The sequence below is a fragment of the Panicum virgatum genome, chromosome 1N, assembly GCF_016808335.1.
Source record: "Panicum virgatum strain AP13 chromosome 1N, P.virgatum_v5, whole genome shotgun sequence".
In the NCBI taxonomy this organism is placed as follows: Eukaryota; Viridiplantae; Streptophyta; class Magnoliopsida; order Poales; family Poaceae; genus Panicum; species Panicum virgatum.
The window spans coordinates 52,288,424-52,311,101 of NC_053145.1; the positions used below are offsets into that span (position 1 = coordinate 52,288,424).

A 22,678-nucleotide genomic window follows, 5' to 3' on the forward strand; every position below is an offset into this window, starting at 1 on the left:
GGACATTTGATTTGAGTTATTTTCGTTTGGGATACAATTACGGTCTTCATTATGTTTCATGATCCATATCAGTTGGACATTTTTAGAAGTCATGAGGTGATGATATGCTTATTTCTCTGTTCATTTACGCATTCTGTCCTGAACTCCTGATTATGCCATTTTAGAGATCAAACTTATTCCATCATAACCAATTAATCTTGCTACCAGTTAGTTGGGCTGCGAGACAGACTAAACCAATGATGGATTCACGAGGAACCAGTGCTGCTCTTTCAAGAGCTGCTCGAATGAGGCAAAAGCTGCAGTCTGCCTTGGAGGCCAGTGCCCTAGAAATTGACGATGTTTCTTACCAACATGCCGGTCATGCAGCTGTCAAGGATAATGCAAACGAGACTCATTTCAACATCAAGGTAGTTTCTGTAACGAACATAGCACCATTTATGCCATTTCGAGTGATTTTGATGATCGTATGATAACATAATCAATGGAACTAATGTTTTTATTGAGTGAACGTTTCTAGATCCCAGGGATGAAGTAAAAAGACCATATAAAGCAAAAAATAAAAAAAGAACTCAAAAAATGCTGAATTGTACGAGGTCTACTGAAATCAATAGCAACGGAAGAACCGATGCCTATAGCATCGGTGCATCCGATGGTTGTCGGAAGATCCGACGCCCTGGCATTGGTGCAAGACTGAGCGCCTCTGGAGATCAAGTGAAGAAAGAAGTGAAGCACCAGTTGAACCGACAGTGTCAAGTCAAGCATCGGTGCATTCAACATACTATGTTCCAGAGACGATGTCAAGTGCCCAGGAGCTAAGTCTTCAGCACCGGTTTAACCGACGGTGCATCGGAGCATAGCGTCGGTTCAATGACGTCAGCAGAAGTGGGAGTTCCAACGGCTAGTCCTGGAGCTGTGTGTGACCGGTTTAACCGATGGCCTATGCATCGGTTTAACCGATGGTCCCTGGAGTCGCAGCAGCTGTGTCAGGAAGCCAACGGCTACTTCACTTGCTGTGAGTGACCGGAAGAACCGATGCGCCGGCACCGGAAATTCCGATGCCTACGCAGAAAAGCTGCTAACGGCTAGTTTGACTTGGAGGCCTATATATATGTGCTCCCCCAGCCATCTGAAGATTGCTGGAGTCCCAAGACATCACGCACACATCCAAGAACACCTCCAAGCCATCCAAGAGCATAGAGATCAAATCCTTAGTTCTTAGCACGTGCTTTGTGAGTGTTAGTGCTAAGTTAGCTCTTGAGTGAGTGTCGGTGTCCCGACCCGGGGGCCCGGATCCCAACTAGTGAATGCTGCGTGTTTTCTCGTCCCAGATGATGATGCAAGAGGCAATCACAGTAACGCACGGTTTATCCTGGTTCCGGCCGCGGGGCCGTACGTCCAGCAAAGGGGGTGTGCGAGGGCACTGTATTATCTTGCACCCGGAGTGCTTGTAGTAGGGGGTACAAGCGAGGCAAGAGAGGGAGAGAAGCTCCCAAGTCTCAGCTAAGAGTGGAGTCGGTGAAGATGAGTGCTCAGTAGTCCTTGTGCGTCCTCTTGAGGAGAGAAGCCAGAGAGACCAAGCAGACTAGAGTCCAGACCAGGGAGATCAGCCAGCCAGCCCCCGGTGAAGGAAGCCCACCTCCTCCTTTTATAGGTATAAGGAGGGGTGGTGTACACGAATGGGGGCATGGAAGTTGTCGTTTTCCCTGGAATCGCGGGGTTACAGTGGTCGGATACTGTAGGAAATACACTGTGGGAAGGCGGCGTGCGTCGCTGTTGTCCTGGATTTCGTCCTTCGTCCTGTAGTGTTCCGGCGGTAGTTATTGGCGCGGGATGGCTCCGGACCACCTGGTCGGGGCGCAGGCGTGCACACTAGAAGGCCCGGGGCACACGTGGTGGTCCCGGGCCTCTGAGAGAAGGGGGGAGGTCCGGGATCCCCACGCGTGTGTGATGCGCCGGACCCCTTCCCCAGAGGGAGGCGAGTCCGGGAGGTCGGCGGGAGCAGTACCGAGCCTGTCTTGTCCCGCGTCGCAGGTCCCAAGGCGCTGCCACAGCGTCCAGGATGGCGGTGTAGTGACCAGAGTCAGCGGATGGGACCCCGGTCATATCTACTGTGGGAGTGGTGGCCTGACGCCGCCCGTCCTTTGAGCCGTGGTGGAGTGGCTGGCTTTGAATGCCTTCGTACGACGAGCGGTTGGGCGGCGGAGCCATTTGTCCTTTGTGCCGAAAGACGGCCTCGAGCGAGGCGGAGATGAGACACCGCTCGAGGGTAGATCCACTACCCTCGAGCGAGGCGGAGGTGCGTTGCGTGATTGAGGGACTTTCGAGCGAGGCAGAGAATAAGTTACCAGCTCGAGGGTATATCCGCTACCCTCGAGCGAGGCGGAGATCGGTCTTCTGCTCGAGGGTAGTTCCGCTACCCTCGAGCGAGGCGGAGATTGCTCAGCGGACCCGAGAGGGACCCTCGAACGAGGCGGAGATTGTTCAGTGGGTTCGAGGGGAATGTGAATGGGCCGCACGCTGGGCTTCTTTGAGTCCTTTCCTTTCTTCCGGACGGGAAGCAGGCCGCGGGCCTTCGTGGGCCCAGTTGCTTTAACAGGTGTTTGTGTATTTTAAAGCAATCTTAGTACCCTGATTAGGGTGTCCCTAATTGTGGTACTCGACAGTAGCCCCCGAGGCTTTGGTCGAGTCAAGGGATTCGACCAAAGGGTATTTCGGCGATTTCTCCCTTGACGTGATCGGAGACTGCCGTGCCCCCGCCAGGCGCGCCTGGGCGCCGGCCCGGCGGATGTGACAACTCGTCAGACGGGGTAGTGCGCCTACGGGCAGGGTGCTCGAGGCGCGTGCCCTTTTGTTTGTTTGTTTGAAGGATGAAATGTGTCCGCGTGCTGAGGGGGGGCCAGGGCGACGGCGGCGCCCGCTGCTTGGCAGCTGGCGCTTTCATCACGCTGTCCCGCACGCAGAGCCTTGGCTCCCGCATTCCTGGTCGCCTTGCGGCGCGCTGTTCGAGGGCAGCCGGCCAGAGCCGACGCCGCACCGCTTAGCGTCCAAGGGCTGAGCTCCACTTTATTTCGTTCGGTCGTGTCTCGGTGCGGTGACCGAGGGCATCCTTTATTGGTGGATTGCCGCGCCGTCACGGGTAACACAAGCCTCCGCTCTTCGCCAAGCTTGAAGCTTTGTGCCCGGCGCAGCTATAAATAGGGATCGTGAGGTTCCCTTTCTTCTCCATCCTCCCAGCTCTTTCTTCCAGCGTTGCCCAACTCTTGTAATGTTTCCTTTGCCTTTTTGTGACCGGCCCCCAAATGGGGTGGCCTGGCTTTTTTAGGCTTTTGGCGCTAGAGGAATGCTTGCGAGCGGTTGGGGAAGACCGGAGTGGGCGTGCGCTCCATCCCTTAGGTTCAGTGGGATCAGCAGAAGAGCATTGGGCCCGTGGGATCCTGCTTCTGCGATGTCCCCTAGCCTGAAGGGGGATGGAGACGCCTGACCATGGCAGTTCGTGCCAGGTTGGGCGGTTGTTCTTTGCATCGTCCCCCCAGGCGACAAGGTTGCTCTCGGGGAGACGGTGCGGAGGGTGCTGTCCGCCAGCTCGACCCCCCGCATGGTCTTCGGTGGAGGAGACGCTAGAAGAAGGCTTGCGAGGAAAGCATCCCGCTGGACCCGTGTGGTCTGGGGGCTGGTCCTCGCATCCCTAGCAGCCTCGCTGTTGCGTTAGCTAGGGGCCCAGTGCCTTTCTTCGTCGCCCGCTCCTCCCCAAGACAGGGAAAATTGCCACGTAGGTGGCAACGTGTTTGTATCTTTCAGATGGCTTCGCGCCTGGTAACCGTTTGTAATCTTTATTCGCATTGAGCAATAAAGTCCCCTTTCTCCTCTGCGGGGAGGATTACCGAGGGTATAGGGGTGTACATAGAGTTACGACCCTCGAATATGTGTGAAGTCTCCTTCGCGGGGGCGCGTCAGCGCACCCGCGGGTGTAGCCCCCGAGGCCTTGGAGGAGCGTTTGTGCTCGTCCAAGGGCTACAAACGTTGTCCCACTGGGTAGCTTTACTGGGATGGCCGTCCAGCGTCTTTTTCAGCCAGCATCGGCACTTTTTCAACCGGCCTCGGCATTCTTAGTGCTGGTACAATGACCCGGCGTTCAGCTTAGCCATTAGGGGAGCGTACGTTAATAGCAGGAGGGTTTGATTAGACACATGGAGCTTCACAATGGACGGTTGTCGACTTATTCGAGGGTGTGGTTTGTACCGTGGTGTGCGGGGGGCCCCCGAGCCCAGGCCCGTGTGAAGGCGTTTAGGGGAAGCCTCGAATTCGATTACGACCCTCGTCGCCCTTCCGCAGGGAGGAGGGGTGAAGCGCACCATGCTACCCATGCCCGGGCCGCGAGCCATGGCTGCTTCTGTGAGCTATTAGCGGGTTGTTCAAGCGGACGTCCGTGCCCCGTTCGATAGGGGTCGGCTCGTGGTCCATGGACACGTCTCATAAAGCGCTCGCGAGGGTTCGCTAGGCGGGGCTCGAACCCGTTCGGTAGGGTTCGAGGGCTCGATGCTCTCCCTCGATGGGATCCCCCTTCTAGGCACCCTCGACTGGCCCTGAACACTGCGTAGGATGTCTCGAACTCCGCGTTCGAGGGTAGCTTGTACGGCACATCCCTGCAGTCCCTGACTCTGGTGATCTGGGGTGCCTGTCGATCCCCCCGAAGGGCCAGGCTTCGAACCCCTGATCAGCAAGGCCTCGAAATGCGATTCCTTCGAGGGTAAAGAGACCCCATAAAGGAATATTCCGTCGTGATCTGAAAACGTCGCAGAGTCGCGAGCCACGCGTGTGTGCGGGTCTTCCGCCGGTAGCGGGCGGCGTGGCCCGATTTGTGTGGCACGGTGTGGGCGCGCCTTTTCAGGCGACAGCCTCGGGCAGACGAAGCGGCGTGGGAGGCGGCTGACGGATGGGATAGCGCAACAGTCGCGCCGCGCCCGCCGGTTACCGTGCCGCATTTATTGCGGCGTGCGCGCGTGGGGGACTCCGCGATCGTGGGGCCTATCCGTCAGCGATAGCAAAATCTACCGCATTCAATGCGGTAGATTTAGGCCGTGGCTACGGATGCGCCCGACTAGGTGAATAAATACGAAGAGAAAGTGGGCGTTTTGGGTTCACCTGGCCTATTTGCCTTCATCCTGTTTCGCCTTCTCCGCCTCCGTCGCCTCCTGAACCCATAGCCAAGAGCGAGAAGGAGAAAGGAGAAAGAGAGAGAGAGAGAGACTTAGCCATTTCGGAGCCTTCCTTTTCGCATCCCCCCTCGACTCTCGGAGATGTCGGACATCCAGGAGCCCTTGCCATGGGGGAAGTCCTCCGCCACCGAGGCGGTGCTGGAGCAGCTGGTCGCCGAGCGGCTGCTGCCGCGGAACCCGGACTTGGGGTCTCCGGCGTGGATTTCCCCGCACCCGGACGAGACCGAGCCGATGCCCCCGCAGGGCTACGTCGTAAGCTTCGTGCGCCTCCACGAACGGGGCTTCGGCGTCCCCGTCAGCAAGTTCATGAGGGCCCTGTGCGAGTACTACGGAGTGGAGCTGCACAACTTCAGCCCCAACTCCATCTCGCAGGCGGCGGTCTTCGTCGCCGTCTGCGAGGGGTACCTCGGCATCGATGTCCACTGGGATCTCTGGATCCACCTGTTCCGCGGCGAGCTCTTCATCGAAAACGCGCGGAACCAGCCGAGGCGGTTCGTGCGCGCGGGTGGCCTGACGCTCCATGTCCGCTCGAACCGGAGGAACCTTTACATCACAAGCAAGATGACGACAAACAACTCTGGGTGGAGCCGAGGGTGGTTCTACCTTCGAAACTTCAGTGGCGCGCTCTCGGCGTTTACCAACAAGGTTCTTCGGGAGCGTCCTGCGAAGTGGGACTGGGGGGTGTCGCCCCCGGCGCAACAAGCCAGGCTCGAGGGCCTCACCGATGCGCTAGCGCGTTTGGCGAGGAAGGGGTTGACAGCAGCGGCCGTCATCGCGAACTTTCACCGGCAGAGGGTGATCCCTCTCGTGGAGAGGGCCCTGCCGATTTACCAGCTCACCCCCGGGAGCAAGGTCGAGGGCTCGAGGACGTCGAGTAAGCTTCTCTCCCACACCAACGCCGCCCGGAGGGCGAGGTACGCGGTGGCTGAGTTTCCCCAAGATCCCGCGGATCTTTGGAGGATCAAGATGCGCCCCGAGCCGGGGTATATTTCCCTGGTGAGTTTTGGCTTCGAACTCGTCGTGCATCGTGTAGTTCCCTTTTCCTGACCCCATCTCGGGTGTGTTGTATAGGGGTTGAGGTGCGGCATCTCGAGGCCCCCGGCCCCAGAACAGCGCCTGATCAATCGCCTCCACGCGGAGAAGATGAAGAGGCGGAAGGACGCGACGGAGGCAAAGGCCGAGAGGAAGAGGAAAAGGAAGGCGGCGCACGACAAAGCGCGCCAGCTCGCTCGGGCGGAGGGGAAGCCGCAGCCCGCCACACCTGAGTCCTCGGAGGAGGACGAGGAGGATGCCTCGGACTCCGAGGACCACGCTCCGAGGGGGGACGGGGAGGGCGCGTGCCCCCCACCGTTCTACCTGTGGGATGAGGAAGAGGGAGCGACCGTGGCACGAGAGGAGCCAAGGGCCGCAGGGGGGTCGTTAACGAACCTCTCCCTCGAGGGTGCGGCACGGGGGTCATCCTCGCCGGCGGCCGGCGAGGAGTCGCCTGCGCCCCAAGTGCTGATCCGTGGCCACGAGGCCGCGGCGGGAGAGGAGTCGTCCGCGCTGGCAGCCTCGAGCCACCGGGCCGACACGAGGGGGGCGGCTTCGGGGCAGTCTTCGAGAGACAGCACGATGCCCCGAGGCCGAAAGACCGCCACGAGGAAGCAGAGTATGCGCGCTCGATCTGGGTAAGTATTTCGGATCTCGTTTTTGTCACGTATTTGGCGGATTTCTCGATCCTGCTCAACTCGCGTCTCTTGATTTCCAGCCCCGGGGCCATTCCCAAGGATGCAGTGCGGCTTGCCCCGGCCAAGGCTCTCAAGACCGGGGCTTGTAGCACTCCGCACACTGCGCCGCAGCCCCCTCCTGCCGTGGATCTCGAGGCGGCGGCCGCTAGGCTACGGGAGGCCGTGGCCCGAGGGGCCCAGGCGGCGCAACAAGCCCGGGAGAAGGAGGGCGACGCCGGTCATAACGACGTCGGCCACCGTGGCGCCGAGGCGGCTGCTCAAGCGGCCGACGCCGAGGAGACCGGCCAGGGCGATGCCGGTGGCGCCGCCCAAGCGGTCATTGATGTTGAGGCCGGTCAGGGCGACGCAGACAGCGCCGCCCGACCGGACATAGAAGGAGAAACTGGCGGGGGCGCGCAGGAGCGCCCTGCCGGCCAAGCTGCGGAGGAGACCCTCGTCTTCGAGCCCCCGAGGGTCGAGGGCGAGGGCCTCACAGAGGCCATGGCGCAAGAGGCGCCAGAGATAGAAGGAGCCCCCATCTCGGAGCCCACCGAGGCCCGGGACGAGGGTACCGTCGCGATAGTGCCCGTGCCCACGGCGCAGGAGGGCTCAACGGCGGTGGTGGAGCTGCCAGACTGCAGCGAGGAGTACGGGGACTCGATGGATATCGACCCCGCTGCTGCGGCGAGCGCCGCCGCACATATTGCCGAGTTCGCGTCGGCCAGCGCGGGCGTGCTCGAAGCGGGGGCGTCGGAGGGGAGCCACCTCGGGGTTATCGTCCCGTCCGGTGTCCCTTCAGAGTTCCTTCGCAAGGAGCAGGAGGAGGAGGAGGCCTGGAACAAGCAGATGGGCATTGGGCGAGAGATCTTGCAGGCCCTCGACCGCGCTTATCAGCTTCATCAGAACGCGGATTACCAGGTCAGCCAGGTAAATATTTCCCGCTGAAAATTGATCGGATTTGGTTTTAGTTTTTTGCGTGTCTTCACCCACGCCGTCCCCCTTTGCAGCAGCTGAGGGAAATCTCGCGCGAGAAGAGCGCCGAGATGAACCGGCTGTACTCCCAGATGAGCCAGCTCGGGCAACACAACGCCGAGCTGGTGCTCAAAAATATCGATGCCAACACAAAAATGGCCGATCTGGGGGCACGTCATCAGGCGCTGGAGGAGGAACTGGCCCGGGTCACCGATGAGCGGAACGCCCAGAGGGCGGCAGCGGAGCAGAAGGCTCGGGAGGCCGAGGCCCAAGCCGCCGAGCTGCAGCGCCTTCGGACGGCGCTCGAGGAAAGAGCTCGGGAGGCTGAGGCGCAGAGCGCCGAGCTGCAATGCCTCAGCGCCACTCTCGAGCAGCAGAAGGCCGAGCTCCTCCACAAAGAGGTGGCCATGGTTGCGCTCACCGGGACCCTCCAGGAACAGGGTGTGGCCCTCGAAGAGAGGGAGGTGGCCCTCCAGAACATGGGGGCTAGCCTTAAGGAAAAAGAAGCCTCCTTGTCCTCGCTCGAGGAGGCCGCCCGTTCCCAGAGGGAGGAGGCGCAAAAGAACATGTCGGGTGAGTACCTTCGATTTTCCGTCGATTTGTTTCTTTTCGTAGCTAATGTTGATTTCCTTTACTCTGAGCTGAGGCAAAAGGTGGCGGACGAGACCGCGGCGAAGGAAGCGGTCCACACCGCGCTCACGGCGGCACAGATGGAGTTTGCTGAGCTGGAGCAGACCGCCGTGAGTGTGTGTCAAGAGCTCGAGGGGGAAGGCGTCGTCTCGGGCAGTTCGGTGATCAGCCGCCTGCGCGTGCTAGGCGGCCGGATTGCCGAACACGCCAAGAGTACCTTCCGCCTCGGTGTCCTGCGGGCCCTCGCCGTGGCCTCGACGCATTACCTCATGGATCTCCAGAAGGTGTCGTCGGGGTACGTCGTGCCCGATGATGCTGACGCGGACGCCGCATCGGCCATCATGGATGAAGCCGACGCGGCCGCGGAGGAGTTCGCCACCATCCTCGCCGAGAAGCTCGAGGCGGACATCCCTCCCATCGCCGAATTCGACGCCCCTGAAGACCCGCAAGGGGGGGATGGTAGCCTCTTTGATGAATCCGGCCGCCAGAAGTATCTGCAACTCCTCGTCGATCGTCCGGCGCTTGAGCTCGTCGAAGCGTCTTAGGCGCTGCTTCACCGGCTTGGAGTTGGGTTGGACATCAAGAGAGTGCTCGGCGACCTCCCTCGGTATGCCAGGCATGTCCGAGGGGCTCCACGCAAAGATATCTGCGTTGGCGTGGAGGAAATCGACGAGCACCACTTCCTATTTGTCGTCGAGGGTGGCGCTGATCTGCAACACCTTGTCGTCGGAGTGGCTTGGGTCGAGGGGTACTTTCTTGATACCCTCGGTGGGATCGAAGCTCCCGGCGTGTCGGTGCGTGGAGTCTAAGGCCTCGCTTGCCATGTTGTCGAGGGTGGCTGCGAGGGCCTCGTCCTCCGCTTGAGCTTCTGCGCGCTCAACGCACTCAACGTCGCACTTGTAGGCGTGCTCGAACGAAGAGCCAATGGTGATGACGCCCTTTGGACCCGGCATTTTGAGTTTGAGGTAGGTGTAGTTGGGGACGGCCATAAACTTGGCGTAGCAAGGACGACCAAGGATGGCATGATAGGACCCTCGAAATCCCACTACCTCGAAAGTGAGTACCTCCTTGCGGAACTTGGCTGCTGTGCCGAAGCACACAGGCAGATCGATCTGGCCGAGGGGTTGGACTCGCTTTCCCGTCGCGACGCCGTGAAATGGCGACTTGCTGGGGCGAAGCTTGTCCAGTCCAATCCCCATGAGCTCCAAGGTGGGGGCGTACATGATGTTGAGGCTGCTGCCTCCGTCCATGAGCACCTTGGAGAAGCGGGTGTTGCCGATGATGGGGTCGACAACGAGCGGGTACCGTCCCGGATGCGGGACGTAGTCGGGGTGGTCCTCGCGGCCAAAGGCAATGGTATCCTTCGACCAGTCGAGGTAGGATGGCGTGGCTTTGGTGACGGAGAAGACCTCGCGGCGCTCACGCTTGCGCTGCCGAGAAGTCATATTCGTCGTTGCTCCTCCAAAGATGAAGAAGGCGTTCTCCACTGGGAGGAACTCGTCATCTCCACCTTTGTCGCCCGCATCCTTCTTCTTGTCTTCGTCGCGATGTGCGACGCGGTTATAGTACTTCTTGAGCATTTCGCACTGCTCGAGGGTATGGTTGACCGGCCCCTTGTGATAAGGGCACGGTTTCTTAAGCATGTCGTCGAACTGGCCACCACCACCTCGGGGGGGCCTCGAGGACCTTTGCGGTCTGGGGCGGCAGCGAAGGCCTCCTCGGAGTCCTCCGCCCGCCCCGACTCACGCTGGTTTGGTGGGACCAGCTTCTTTCCCTTCCTCCCCCACTTCAATTTCTTGGCGGGGGTGTTGGGCTTGACGCTGCCGCCCTCCGCGGGCGCATCGTCTTTGCGCTTGCTCGATTTGTCGTCGAAGATGGCACCAACAGCCTCCTCGCCGGCGGCGAAGTTGGTGGCAGCGTCGAACAACTCATTGGTGTTAACGGGTCGGCTTCTCGCGAGCTCATGCACCAGATTCCTGCACGTCGTACCCTCGAGGAAAGCGTTAATGACCTCGACGTGGGTGACGCTGGGGAGCTCGGTGCACTGCTTGGAGAAGCGCCGCACGTAGTCACGCAGGGACTCACAGGGGCTTCTGACGACACCCTTTGAGGTCCCAAGAGTTCCCAGGGCGCACATACGTGCCCTGGAAATTGCCCACGAAGATATGGACCAAATCGGCCCAGTTGTGGATCTGATCCGCAGGCAGGTGCTCGAGCCACGTTCGTGTGGCGTCCGCAAGATGAAGAGGAAGGTTGCGGATGATGACCGTGTCCTCCATCGCGCCGCCTAGCTGGCACGCTAGGCGGTAGTCGTTGAGCCAGACTGCAGGATCAGTCTCGCCCGAGTATTTGACGAGGGTATTGGGTTGTCGAAAGCGCGGGGGAAAGGGCGCGGTCTGAATCTCCCGGCTGAACACCCTGGGTGCCCGGAGGCTCCGGTGACTCACCCCTGTCGTGCTCGGGGTCGAAGCGTCCACCCCGTCGAGGGGTGTACCTCCTGCCATCGATGACGTTGCGGGCGTCGCCGTCGCCAGTGTGCCCGCGAGTGTCACGGATTCGCTCCCTTACGGGAACTCTCCCGATGCGCTCGTGCACCGAGGGTGCCCTCGCGCCGGGCGCTAGCGGCTGCTTTGCCCTTCGCCGCTGGGGGTGTGTGCACGGAAACCTCACGGTCCTGGTGCGCAGTCCCATCACACCACTCCGGGGCCTTCGAGCGCATGCGAGACGCAGAACTCTCGGCCTGCTGCACGGCAGCTTGCTCGATGAGCTCCTGTGCCTCACGGCGCAGGTTGCGGCCCGAAGGTGTCGATGGCTCAGGCATAGCTTGGAGTAGGTAAGCCGCAGCGACGAGCTTCTCGCCCGCCGTTTGCAGTTCCGGAGATTTGTCGACGTCGGCGTCGGCCAGGATGCGCTCCCGGGCAACACGTCCCGCCGCCTGGGCATGTGTACCGCGCGCGGTACGCTGCTGCTCGAGTGCGGCGCGCAGCTCCTGGGTTTGTCGACGCTGCTCGTCGAGCTTGGCTTGAAGCTCTTTGAGCTGCGCCAGCTGGGCCTGTCGCGTCGCCGAGCTTGACGAGGAAGGTGCTGCAGGCGGGTTCGCCGGTTGCTTTGCCCGCGCGTCCGCCCCGGCTTCCCCATCGTTGCCCGGGGCGTTGTCGTTTTGCTCGTCCGCAAGGTCCACCATGAAGCACTCTCGGGAAGGATCGAAATCCCCCTCGCTGGAGTCTTCGGAGCAGGTGAGGCAGTAGGCCGTCGCCAGCTGGAACGAGCGAAGAGCGTCGGGGTCGTAGACCCCGGAGTAGTCCTCGGCCTCCTCGGCCGCGAAGTTGTTCATGAAGAAGTTGACGTCGTCGGCGATCGAGCTCGCCGTCTCGGGGTAGGATTCGTCGAGGGACGACGCAATGAGGTTGCGGATCGATAGAAGATGATGACCCGGCAGATCCTCATACTCGGTGAGGTTAGTGCTGATTGAAGAGGCGTAAGTGCGAACGGCAGTGTTGCGCATCCCGAAGGGGAAGGGCGAGGGCGAAGTCGAGCCCCCCCTGGGAGGCATTAGCGCCGCTGCAGGTGACGGTGCCGGCGCAGATGATGCCGAGGCACGCGGTGACGAAACGGTGGCCCCGTTCGCCTCGATGGTGGGTTGTGACATGCCAGCCTCGACCCACAGTGGAGGAGTTGTGACGTGCCGTGCGACGACGCTCCGCGCGCGCTTGTCGCGAACGCTGACCCAAGCGCCTGTCGTGCCGGGCTGGCGTAGTCGGAGCGATGGGGTTGCGTCTGGGCGAGAGGAGCCGCATGAGGTAACCGTTGCCGGTCGCTCTGAACTAGAGACTCCCGAACCGGATCACAAACCCAGCGGGGAGCGGATCCGATATACCCATGGGGCATGGGTTGGATCTGCTCGCCATCCCTGGAGATCAAATGGGAAAAAAAGAGAAAAAAGTCACGCGGCGTCCCCCTACCTGGCGCGCCAACTGTCGGTGTCCCGACCCGGGGGCCCGGAACCCAACTAGTGAATGCTGCGTGTTTTCTCGTCCCAGATGATGATGCAAGAGGCAATCACAGTAACGCACGGTTTATCCTGGTTCCGGCCGCGGGGCCGTACGTCCAGCAAAGGGGGTGTGCGAGGGCACTGTATTATTTTGCACCCGGAGTGCTTGTAGTAGGGGGTACAAGCGAGGCGAGAGAGGGAGAGAAGCTCCCAAGTCTCAGCTAAGAGTGGAGTCGGTGGAGATGAGTGCTCAGTAGTCCTTGTGCGTCCTCTTGAGGAGAGAAGCCAGAGAGACCAAGCAGACTAGAGTCCAGACCAGGGAGATCAGCCAGCCAGCCCCCGGTGAAGGAAGCCCACCTCCTCCTTTTATAGGTATAAGGAGGGGTGGTGTACACGAGTGGGGGCATGGAAGTTGTCGTTTTCCCTGGAATCGCGGGGTTACAGTGGTCGGATACTGTAGGAAATACACTGTGGGAAGGCGGCGTGCGTCGCTGTTGTCCTGGATTTCGTCCTTCGTCCTGTAGTGTTCCGGCGGTAGTTATTGGCGCGGGATGGCTCCGGACCACCTGGTCGGGGCGCAGGCGTGCACACTAGAAGGCCCGGGGGACACGTGGAGGTCCCGGGCCTCTGAGAGAAGGGGGGAGGTCCGGGATCCCCATGCGTGTGTGATGCGCCGGACCCCTTCCCCAGAGGGAGGCGAGTCTGGGAGGTCGGCGGGAGCAGTACCGAGCCTGTCTTGTCCCGCGTCGCAGGTCCCAAGGCGCTGCCACAGCGTCCGGGATGGCGGTGTAGTGACCAGAGTCAGCGGATGGGACCCCGGTCATATCTACTGTGGGAGTGGTGGCCTGACGCCGCCCGTCCTTTGAGCCGTGGTGGAGTGGCTGGCTTTGAATGCCTTCGTACGGCGAGCGGTTGGGCGGCGGAGCCGTTTGTCCTTTGTGCCGAAAGACGGCCTCGAGCGAGGCGGAGATGAGACACCGCTCAAGGGTAGATCCGCTACCCTTGAGCGAGGCGGAGGTGCGTTGCATGATTGAGGGACTTTCGAGCGAGGCAGAGAATAAATTACCAGCTCGAGGGTATATCCGCTACCCTCGAGCGAGGCGGAGATCGGTCTTCTGCTCGAGGGTATGTCCGCTACCCTCGAGCGAGGCAGAGATTGCTCAGCGGACCCGAGAGGGACCCTCGAACGAGGCGGAGATTGTTCAGTGGGTTCGAGGGGAATGTGAATGGGCCGCACGCTGGGCTTCTTTGAGTCCTTTCCTTTCTTCCGAACGGGAAGCAGGCCGCGGGCCTTCGTGGGCCCAGTTGCTTTAACAGGTGTTTGTGTTTTTTAAAGCGATCTTAGTACCCTGATTAGGGTGTCCCTAATTGTGGTACTTGACAGTGAGTGATCAAACAAGGTTTAGATCCTTGTGCTGTGGTTCTAGAGTGAACCAAACTTGTATCTCGATGCGCCGGCCTCCTTTGAGCATTGGTGGCTCGCCGGCAAGTCTACGACCCTCCGGCTTGGTGTGGAGCGGTGTCGACAACTTTGTGTGGGGGACGGAGACCCCTCCTTCGTGGGCAATCTCCCTTAGTGAAGATCGGGATCAAGGTGACCGTGATTGTGTTCACGGAAAAGACTTGATTGCCGGGAAGCGATACTCTTCATGAGTGCTTCAACAACGTGGACGTAGGGGCACCTTTGTGGCAATCCGAACCACGGGATAAATTCTCGTGTCGAAAGTTCGCTTCCTCTCATCTCTCTCTTTAAGCTTCCGCATTTTATATTGCAATTTATGTGCTTTTATTTTCTCAGTGTAATATCTTGCTAGGATTGGCTATAGGTTGCAAAACTCTTTTGTGATGAGGGTTTTACACTAAGGTGAACCATAGTTGCACATCTAGATAGCTTGTTTTTTGTTTAAATTTTGTGCAAACTAGTTGGAGCCATAGGTTAAGGTTTTTAGAGTGCCTAATTCACCCTCTCCCTCTCTTAGGCTAGAGCACCCGATCGCTTTCAATTGGTATCAGAGCCGGGACTCATTTTTCTCACAAAGAAAGCCAATTCCATTGCCAAATTTGTGTTTACCGGCTCATTAGATCGGTAGGGTTCACCGCCTAGTGAGTTATCTCTTAGGGAGAAAGAATGGATCCTTTTAGACCCGCTCCACGATTCGACGACGCGGGCTTCCAACGATGGAAGATTTTAATGCAAGCTCATCTCCAAGCAACGGGGTTGAATGTTTGGAGAGTTGTGAGTGAAGGTGTAAAAAATAATGGTCAACAAGAGAATCAACATGATGTCACCGTTAAATGCATAATCTTGTCTTCTCTTAGTAATAATGTGTTCAATCATGTTTATTCTTGTGAAAATGCTAAAGAGTTATGGAAGACTATCATTGAGAACCATGAGGGCACGGAGGATGTTGCCAATAAAAGATATCATGTTCTCAATGATAAGTTTAATAGCTTTAAGCAACTTGATGATGAGAATGTCGAATACATGTACTCACGATTGAACACTATTGTGAATGAGATCAATTCTTTAGGTGTGAAGCAAATTGAAGATACGAAACTCATTCGCAAGATCCTTCACTCACTCCGAAGGCCGGACTATGATTTGGTGACCACAATTCTATATGAGAAGGATCTCAACACTTTGACACTAAATCAAGTTCTCAACAAGGTGATTGCCCATGAGCTACGCAATGACATTAAGGCAAAGGTGCCATCCTCTTCACCAACGCATAGCACACTTACATGCAAACAACTCAAGAAGTTGAAGAAGATGGCCATCAAAGGTAGCTCAAGTGATGAGGAAGAAGAGGATGTAAGAAACTCCTCAAATGATGAAAAAGAGCCAATGAACTCTAACATCTACAAGCAAGTGAAGAAGTTGAATAAATGCTTGAAGGAAATCAATTCAATGGGGTATATGGTCTTCCTCAAAGATGGGCCTCACCATCAACTCATGAAGTTTGAGAATAAGTTCAAGAAGAACAAACAAAAGAAGGAGAAGAAGTCCAAGCACAAATCATATGTCATATTTGGTGAATGGGTAAGCGGTGGTGAAGAATAAAGTACAAGTTCAAGTGATGAATCAAACAAGAAATTCACCACCCGCATGGGATCATCATCCAACACTTGTTTTATGGCCAAAGGTATGGATAGCGATGTATGTGATGATGACTCCGACTCTCCTTCAATTGATGAACTTCTTGACTTAGTTCATGAGCACCAAAAAGTCATTAAGAAATAATCAAAGGAAATCAAAAACCTTAATGCTCTCAATGATATAAATGCTTCTCTTGCTACAAATTATGAAAATTTATTGTGCAAATTCAAATTGCTTAGCAAGGAGCATGAAGAGCTCAAATTAAAATTTGTGAGCATTAATGATAATGACTCTTGAAAATGAAGCAAACTATTTCTTGTGCAATTCCAATCTCTAGGGTAGATGCTTCAACTTCTTGCAATGATTTAATTGATGAATCTTGCTTTAACCCATGCAGTGAGAGATGCTATGAGAATATTATTGTAGAATCATGTGATGATCTCATTGCCAAGAAAAATGATGAGCTCAAGCAAGAAGTAGAAAGACTCATGAAGGACTTGTATAGATTGAAGGGCAAAGGCATAGAGAGCAATGTCCAACCTTCTCAAGATAACCGTGAAGACATGGTGAAGAAGCTTGAGAAGGGGTCCACCGTGACTTGCTCAAAGTGCCACAAAGAAGGCCACAAGTCCAACAAGTGTCCTCAACCAAAGAAGAAGCATCCGGATGAGAAGAACAAGAAGAAGCTCAAGAGTTCTCTCATCTACAACAAGCCCAACGAGAGTGAAAGTGCATCTCGGTCCCTAGTGTGTTTTGGTGGATTGATTGACACCACGATTAAAGGACTAACTATCTTATTGAGTATATGAGCAGAAATTGATTATCATAATTGTAATCTATGTGATGAAATGAATCAAGATTCAAGACATATACTCATATGACAAGATGAATGACATATTCTAGTATGAGAATATTAACAAGCAACAGCTGCCATGGAAATTGGGATATGTATCAACGATAAAGAATTTATTCGTATATCCAAATGAAGCTTGTTGATGTAAGTGAGATTTAAAGTGACAAGTAAAGGTTTTGTGAATGAGATGTGATATGCTTATGCATAATCTCAAATATGGAAGATCTTGTCACATGTGATAAATGGTTATTAACTAAAGAAGCAAGCAAGGCAAAAGAGAATGAGATATGAGTTGATGCATATATGATGTCTCAAATTGGAAAGCTTGCATATATGATTGAATTGAGAATTCAAACTGACAATGAAGACTTCATGCATGACACAAATCAATATGAGTTCAAGATGGACGGCTAGGATAAAGGTAGAGGACCGAGAGACGTGTTTCAAGAGGCTACGCAAACGACGGCTTGGGGGGAGCATAGAAACCGATACGGGTCAAAGGCCAGAGATCCTAGAGTCATGGAGAGCTCTATGTTGAAGAGTGTCATTATTCAAGTAAAGAAAGGGACTTGTGAATCAAGTTGGATTTTACTCCTATACAAATCAAAGATTCAAAGTCACTAGCTCAAAGCGGGTATGCTCAAAGAATGAAGATGTTGATGCCCACAAAAACTGAAGAAAGGACGGCATGATCAAAATGGATTTCATTGTAAGTTAAATGTCATACAAACCTACATGAAGCTATATGTGATGCAATGATGAAGAGTTGGAATTCGGGAATGGGTTTCTAGGTACTAAGCTTGGAGAAGTGCAATTGTGGTTGTGCCGAGGAACCAATGCTAGGGTGACGAAACGTTCCTTGGGTTCAACTTGAAGAATCTTGGTCATGTGTGGTGTTCATGTTGGCAAGTATCAATCTTTCTAGAATCTTGTTGTGAAGACGGTGACTTAAACTAGAAGTGGATTTCATTCAAGGATAAAGGTTCAAGGTCACTAGCTCAAGGAAAGATGTGCTCAAAGTAAAGAAGCCAAGTTGGATGCACACCTCAGATTGTGTTTAATCAACACACGGCATAAGATGAAAAGGAGTAGCTCAAGAAGTTGAAATGTAATTTATCTTTGATCTTGAGTTTAGGTATGCCGTACTATCAAGAGGGATGCATCACAATGGTCTTTGGTTTAGTCTCAGTGCTCAAGTAACCCATGTGAGTTGAGAGAGACACAAAAGCCTCACGTACACATTTTAACATTGCTGCCAGGGCAAATCCGGAAGTTCCGGATTTGACACACGTAGTACTAACGTCTAGTTGGTTTGAAAACCCGGAGGTTCCGGGTTGTAGAATCCAGAAGTTTCGGGTTCTAACTGTCACATAACGGCTAGTTTTGTTGGGACCGGCTATTTATACCCCTTACCCCCCTCCTTGGTGGGCTGCTATTCCAGGCTCTATTCTGTTGATTGTTGGTCGTCCCAAGAAGCTTGGTAGCCACAGTTGAGCTCTCCCCAACCTCTCTTTGTGAGATTGTGTGATTAGTGTATATCCTTGAGTTGGGTTGAGAGAGTGATTGCTTGAGAGCACTAGAGAGCACAGCAAACCTTGAGCACTTGAGATTAGCCGTGATTTGTGTGATTCGCATTTGTTACTCTTGGAGGTGAAGCCTCCTAGACGGCTAGGCGTCGCCGGCTAGCTCCCAAGGATTGTGGTGAGCAGCGGCAAGTTTGTTGCAGCACCGATCTTGTGCCATAAGGGCGCATGGTCATATAGTGGAAGGAGGAAATAGCTTGACCTTGGGGTCGATATAAGCTTCCTCAATGGAGACTAGGATTCACACGTGGGTGCACGGGGTGAATCTGAACTTCGGTAAAATAAATCCTTGTGTTCATTGCATTTACATTTGTTTTGTGGATTTGAGGAGCTCTCCATTAGACACTTGTGTCTTGGAGATATTGTTGTTTTGTATGTGCAGGATCTGCGTGAACCTACTCAAGGAACTTCTCTGAGCAGACTCTACAATTGGGGTTTGAATTTACATTCATTTATTAGCACTACTCTTATTGTGTTCACTCTGTTCTGAGTGAATTCGGAAGTTCCGGATTGACAAACCCGGAAGTTCCGAGTTCACCTACTGTCCAGCCCAAATTCGTAAGTTCCGGATTTTAAACCCGGAAGTTTCGGGTTTGGTAGACAGACAATTTTATCCGCTGCGTTTGAGTGAAAATTTGTATGTGCGCCTATTCACCCCCCTCTAGGCGACATCACGGTCCTTTCAGGGAGGAACAAAAGCAATAGCACCTCCTATGTGTTAAAAAAAGACCAATGGCAAGATGGTTGCTCACAAGGTTGGGAAGAAGGAAAGAAGTTGGAATCGCTCCATTTGGGTGCCCAAAGACATCATCACCAATATGAAGAGGCATCAAATAGTGTGGGTTCCAAAGGAGACTTGAAGTCCAAGAATGGCTACGGGGGATTTGGAGGCTTAGCTTACAAGTTGAAGTGAAGTTTCAAGCCAAAGCAAGCTAAGCTCACAACTTGGACTTTTGATGCCCAAGTCCCCCATAAGGTAATGGTAGCTAAATTTAAATTCAAGCATCATGTAGCTCCATTGCTTTTGCTAGGATGTTTGCATGTATTGCATCTCCTAGTGTTATATATGGTGGGTTGCTTGTGTCATGATTCTAACCCATGAGCAACTTACATGGTTTGATAAGTGTGTAGAAAACTACACAAAGTTACACTTCATGGTGCATGAACCTCATGAGATATGTATTTCATATGTGTATCATGAACACAAACTATAGGATAAACTTCCTAATTGTGTCAAAATCAATGTGCATACATTTTCTTGGTGATTCAAACATTAATTGCACACATTTAGGGGGAGTTCATCCTATGGTTTGTGATTTTGAGACTAACATATTTGCAAGTTTATCTTTTGTAGTCTCACGATGGAGTTAACACTCTAAGAGAATGTTATTCACAATCAATATGAACAAACAACTCTATAAGAGTGATTAGATAAATTATGCTTTCATGCATATTGAGCCATGCTCTATTGAACCTAAATGTTCATATCTAAGTTCATAGGCTATGTGCTCATACATTTGCTTAATCTTGGTGTACCAAGTGCTCTTCTTCTAAAGACTTCAATTGTGGCAAGTCACTTTTAATTGGTACATGCAATGTAAACAAAGTATCCCCGGAGATATGCAAGGTTCTAAATTCATTCAATTGGTATCATTGTCAATTTCTTATCATTTTTAGAGCTACCTCCGTGCATGATATAACATCTAGTTGTGCACTTGATTATCACATTATCATTTTGTGCACACACTTGTGGAAAGCTTATCTCATGGCATGCTAGTTTCGTGATTTTGTGATCCACTATAGTGAAATTTTCAATTGGTATCTTCATTGATATCATACAATTGGATCATAAGTCATGTCACTAACTCCCTAGGCTACTAATCTTCTCTTGAGCTATATTGTTTTGCAAGACCTTTTTAGGTGCAAGCCTTTTTAGGTGATTTGATTCCAAAGGGGGAGAAATGTGGATCAAAGCAAGGTATTTTCTCAAGGAGGAGAAGTATATCCCAAAGGGGAAGAAATGCTTAAGTGAGAAATACTTAAGTGAATCAAGTCAACTTATGAGGAAGGAGTAGCAAGATAGGGGAGGAACAAAGGGGGAATCATGGTTTTGGGGGAGGTCAAGCCGTCATTGGATGATAGAAAGCATCCAAGCAAGAGTAAGTAGTTCAATTTGTCAATTTTTGCAAATCTTATGCTTGCTTTGATTGTGTTGTCATCACTCACCAAAAAGGGGAAGATTGTAACGAACATGACACAATTTATGCCATTTCGAGTGATTTTGGTGATCGTTTGACAACGCAATCAATGGAACTAATGTTTTTGTTGAGTGAACGTTTCTAGATCCCAGGGATGAAGTAAAAAGGCCATACAAAGCAAAATACAAAGAAAGAACTCAAAGAAATGATGAATTGGACGAGTTCTACTGAAATCAGTAGCACCAAAAGAACCGATGCCTATAGCATCGGTGCATCCGATGGTTGTCGGAAGATCCGACACCCTGGCATTGGTGCAAGACTGAGTGCCTCTGGAGATCAAGTGAAGAAAGAAGTGAAGCACCAGTTGAACCGACGGTGTCAAGTCAAGCATCGGTGCATTCAACGTACTATGTTCCAGAGACGATGTCAAGTGCCCAGGAGCCAAATCTTCAGCACCGGTTTAACCGATGGTGCATCGGAGCATAGCATCGGTTCAATGACGTCAGCAGAAGTGGGAGTTTCAACGGCTAGTCCTGGCGCTGTGTGTGACCGGTTTAACCGACGCCCTATGCATCGGTTTAACCGATGGTACCTGGAGTCGCTGCAGCTGTGTCAGGAAGCCAACGGCTACTTCAATTGCTATGAGTGACCGAAAGAACCGATGCCCCTGTACTGGAAGTTCCGATGCCTACGCAGAAAAGCTGCTAACGGCTACAAACGGCTAGTTCGACTTGGAGGCCTATATATATGTGCTCCCTCGGCCATTTGAAGATTGCTGGAGTCCTAAGACATCACACACACATCCAAGAACACCTCCAAGCCATCCAAGAGCATAGAGATCAAATCCTTAGTCCTTAGCACATGCTTTGTGAGTGTTAGTGCTAAGTTAGCCCTTGAGTGAGTGATCAAACAAGGTTTAGATCCTTGTGATGTGGTTCTAGAGTGAACCAAACTTGTATCTCGGTGTGCCGGCCTCCTTGGAGCATTGGTGGCTCGCCGGCAAGTCTACAACCCTCCGGCTTGGTGTGGAGCGGCGTCGACAACTTTGTGTAGGGGACGGAGACCCCTTCTTTGTGGGCAATCTCTCTTAATGAAGATCGGGATCAAGGTGATCGTGATTGTGTTCACGGAAGAGACTTGATTGCCGGGAAGCGATACTCTTCGTGAGTGCTTCAACAACGTGGACGTAGGGGCGCCTTTGTGGCAATCCGAACTACGGGATAAATCTTCGTGTCGAGAGTTCGCATTCTCTCATCCCTCTCTTTAAGCTTCCGCATTTCATATTGCAATTTGTGTGCTTTTACTTTCTCAGTGTAGTATCTTGCTAGGATTGGCTATAGGTTGCAAAACTCTTTTGGGATGAAGGTTTCACACTAAGGTGAACCGTAGTTGCACATCTAGATAGCTTGTTTTTGTTTTAAGTTTTGTGCAAACTAGTTGGAGCCATAGATTAAGATTTTTAGAGTGGCTAATTCACCCCCTCCCCCTCTTAAGTTAGAGCACCCGATCGCTTTCAGTTTCACCAAAATTTGAGGGGCAGAACCTTGTGAAGTGTCACAGGATGGTTTTATGATCTTCTGTCTGATGAATTGAACTCAGGTCTCCATGCTATCTCCATTGTTGCCAAGACACCAAAAGAGTCTGGATCCTGATTGTCTAATGAGTAATAAGATTGTCTAATGTTTCAAAATAAATCGATTTTAGCAGTACCATGTAACCATGAATTGGCTCCAAAACAATGCCATGGCAATGCTGCTGTACTTATGAAGATCCTGTATTCAGATTAGACTGTGGCGCAGAATTTGTGTCAATTATTGCGATGGAATATCAATTATGGTCAGATGCTGGGCAAATTGCGTTTTCTTTGTGGTTGTGGGATTTTGTTTGTTCTTTTATAGTCAAGTGGTCATCTGACAGGATTTATTTTCTATTTGGTGTTGCTGGCAGCATTTATCAATTTAACTGTTTTGTTGGCAAGTTCCTGATTAGATGTATACCCATCCCCTAGCATGCTGTTTCTGATCATCAAAAGGATCCTGTTTCAGATAGTTTTGACTCAAAACAAGTACAGCTGAACAATTTTATTTCTAGCATATTGCTGATAAAACTATTTCAGCATGGATTATTGATTGATGGAAAGGAAGTAATCTCAACTGTACGGATTTATCATATGGAATCTCCTAATGTTGATAATGGTGTTTCGGCATCCCCAATCTTGTCATCATGCTCATGATTACCAGATGACTACTGTTGTTTGGTCCACTCGGCTACCAGTTTTCTCAGCAGAAATGCATCACCCGAGAGGGCATGAGTGCAGGCTTTTCTCAAGGCTGCAAGACTGCTGGATACAGTGACTTTTGATTGCTATGCACTTGCTGGAGAAACCATGAGCAGGAATGCAGGATTGCAGATTTGCAGTATGATGCTGC

The 22,678-nt window shown here is 53.2% G+C and overlaps 1 protein-coding gene across 1 annotated transcript; it reads left to right on the forward strand.

Annotated features, from left to right (window-relative positions):
- Positions 1–239: 239 nt before the first annotated feature.
- LOC120654161 (protein BOLA1, chloroplastic) lies at positions 240–22,029 on the forward strand. The gene is given in 4 exon segments (XM_039931710.1): positions 240–407; positions 2,386–2,389; positions 21,767–21,816; positions 21,818–22,029. Coding segments are annotated over 4 exon segments (306 nt in total). The 3' UTR covers positions 21,902–22,029.
- Positions 22,030–22,678: the final 649 nt, after the last annotated feature.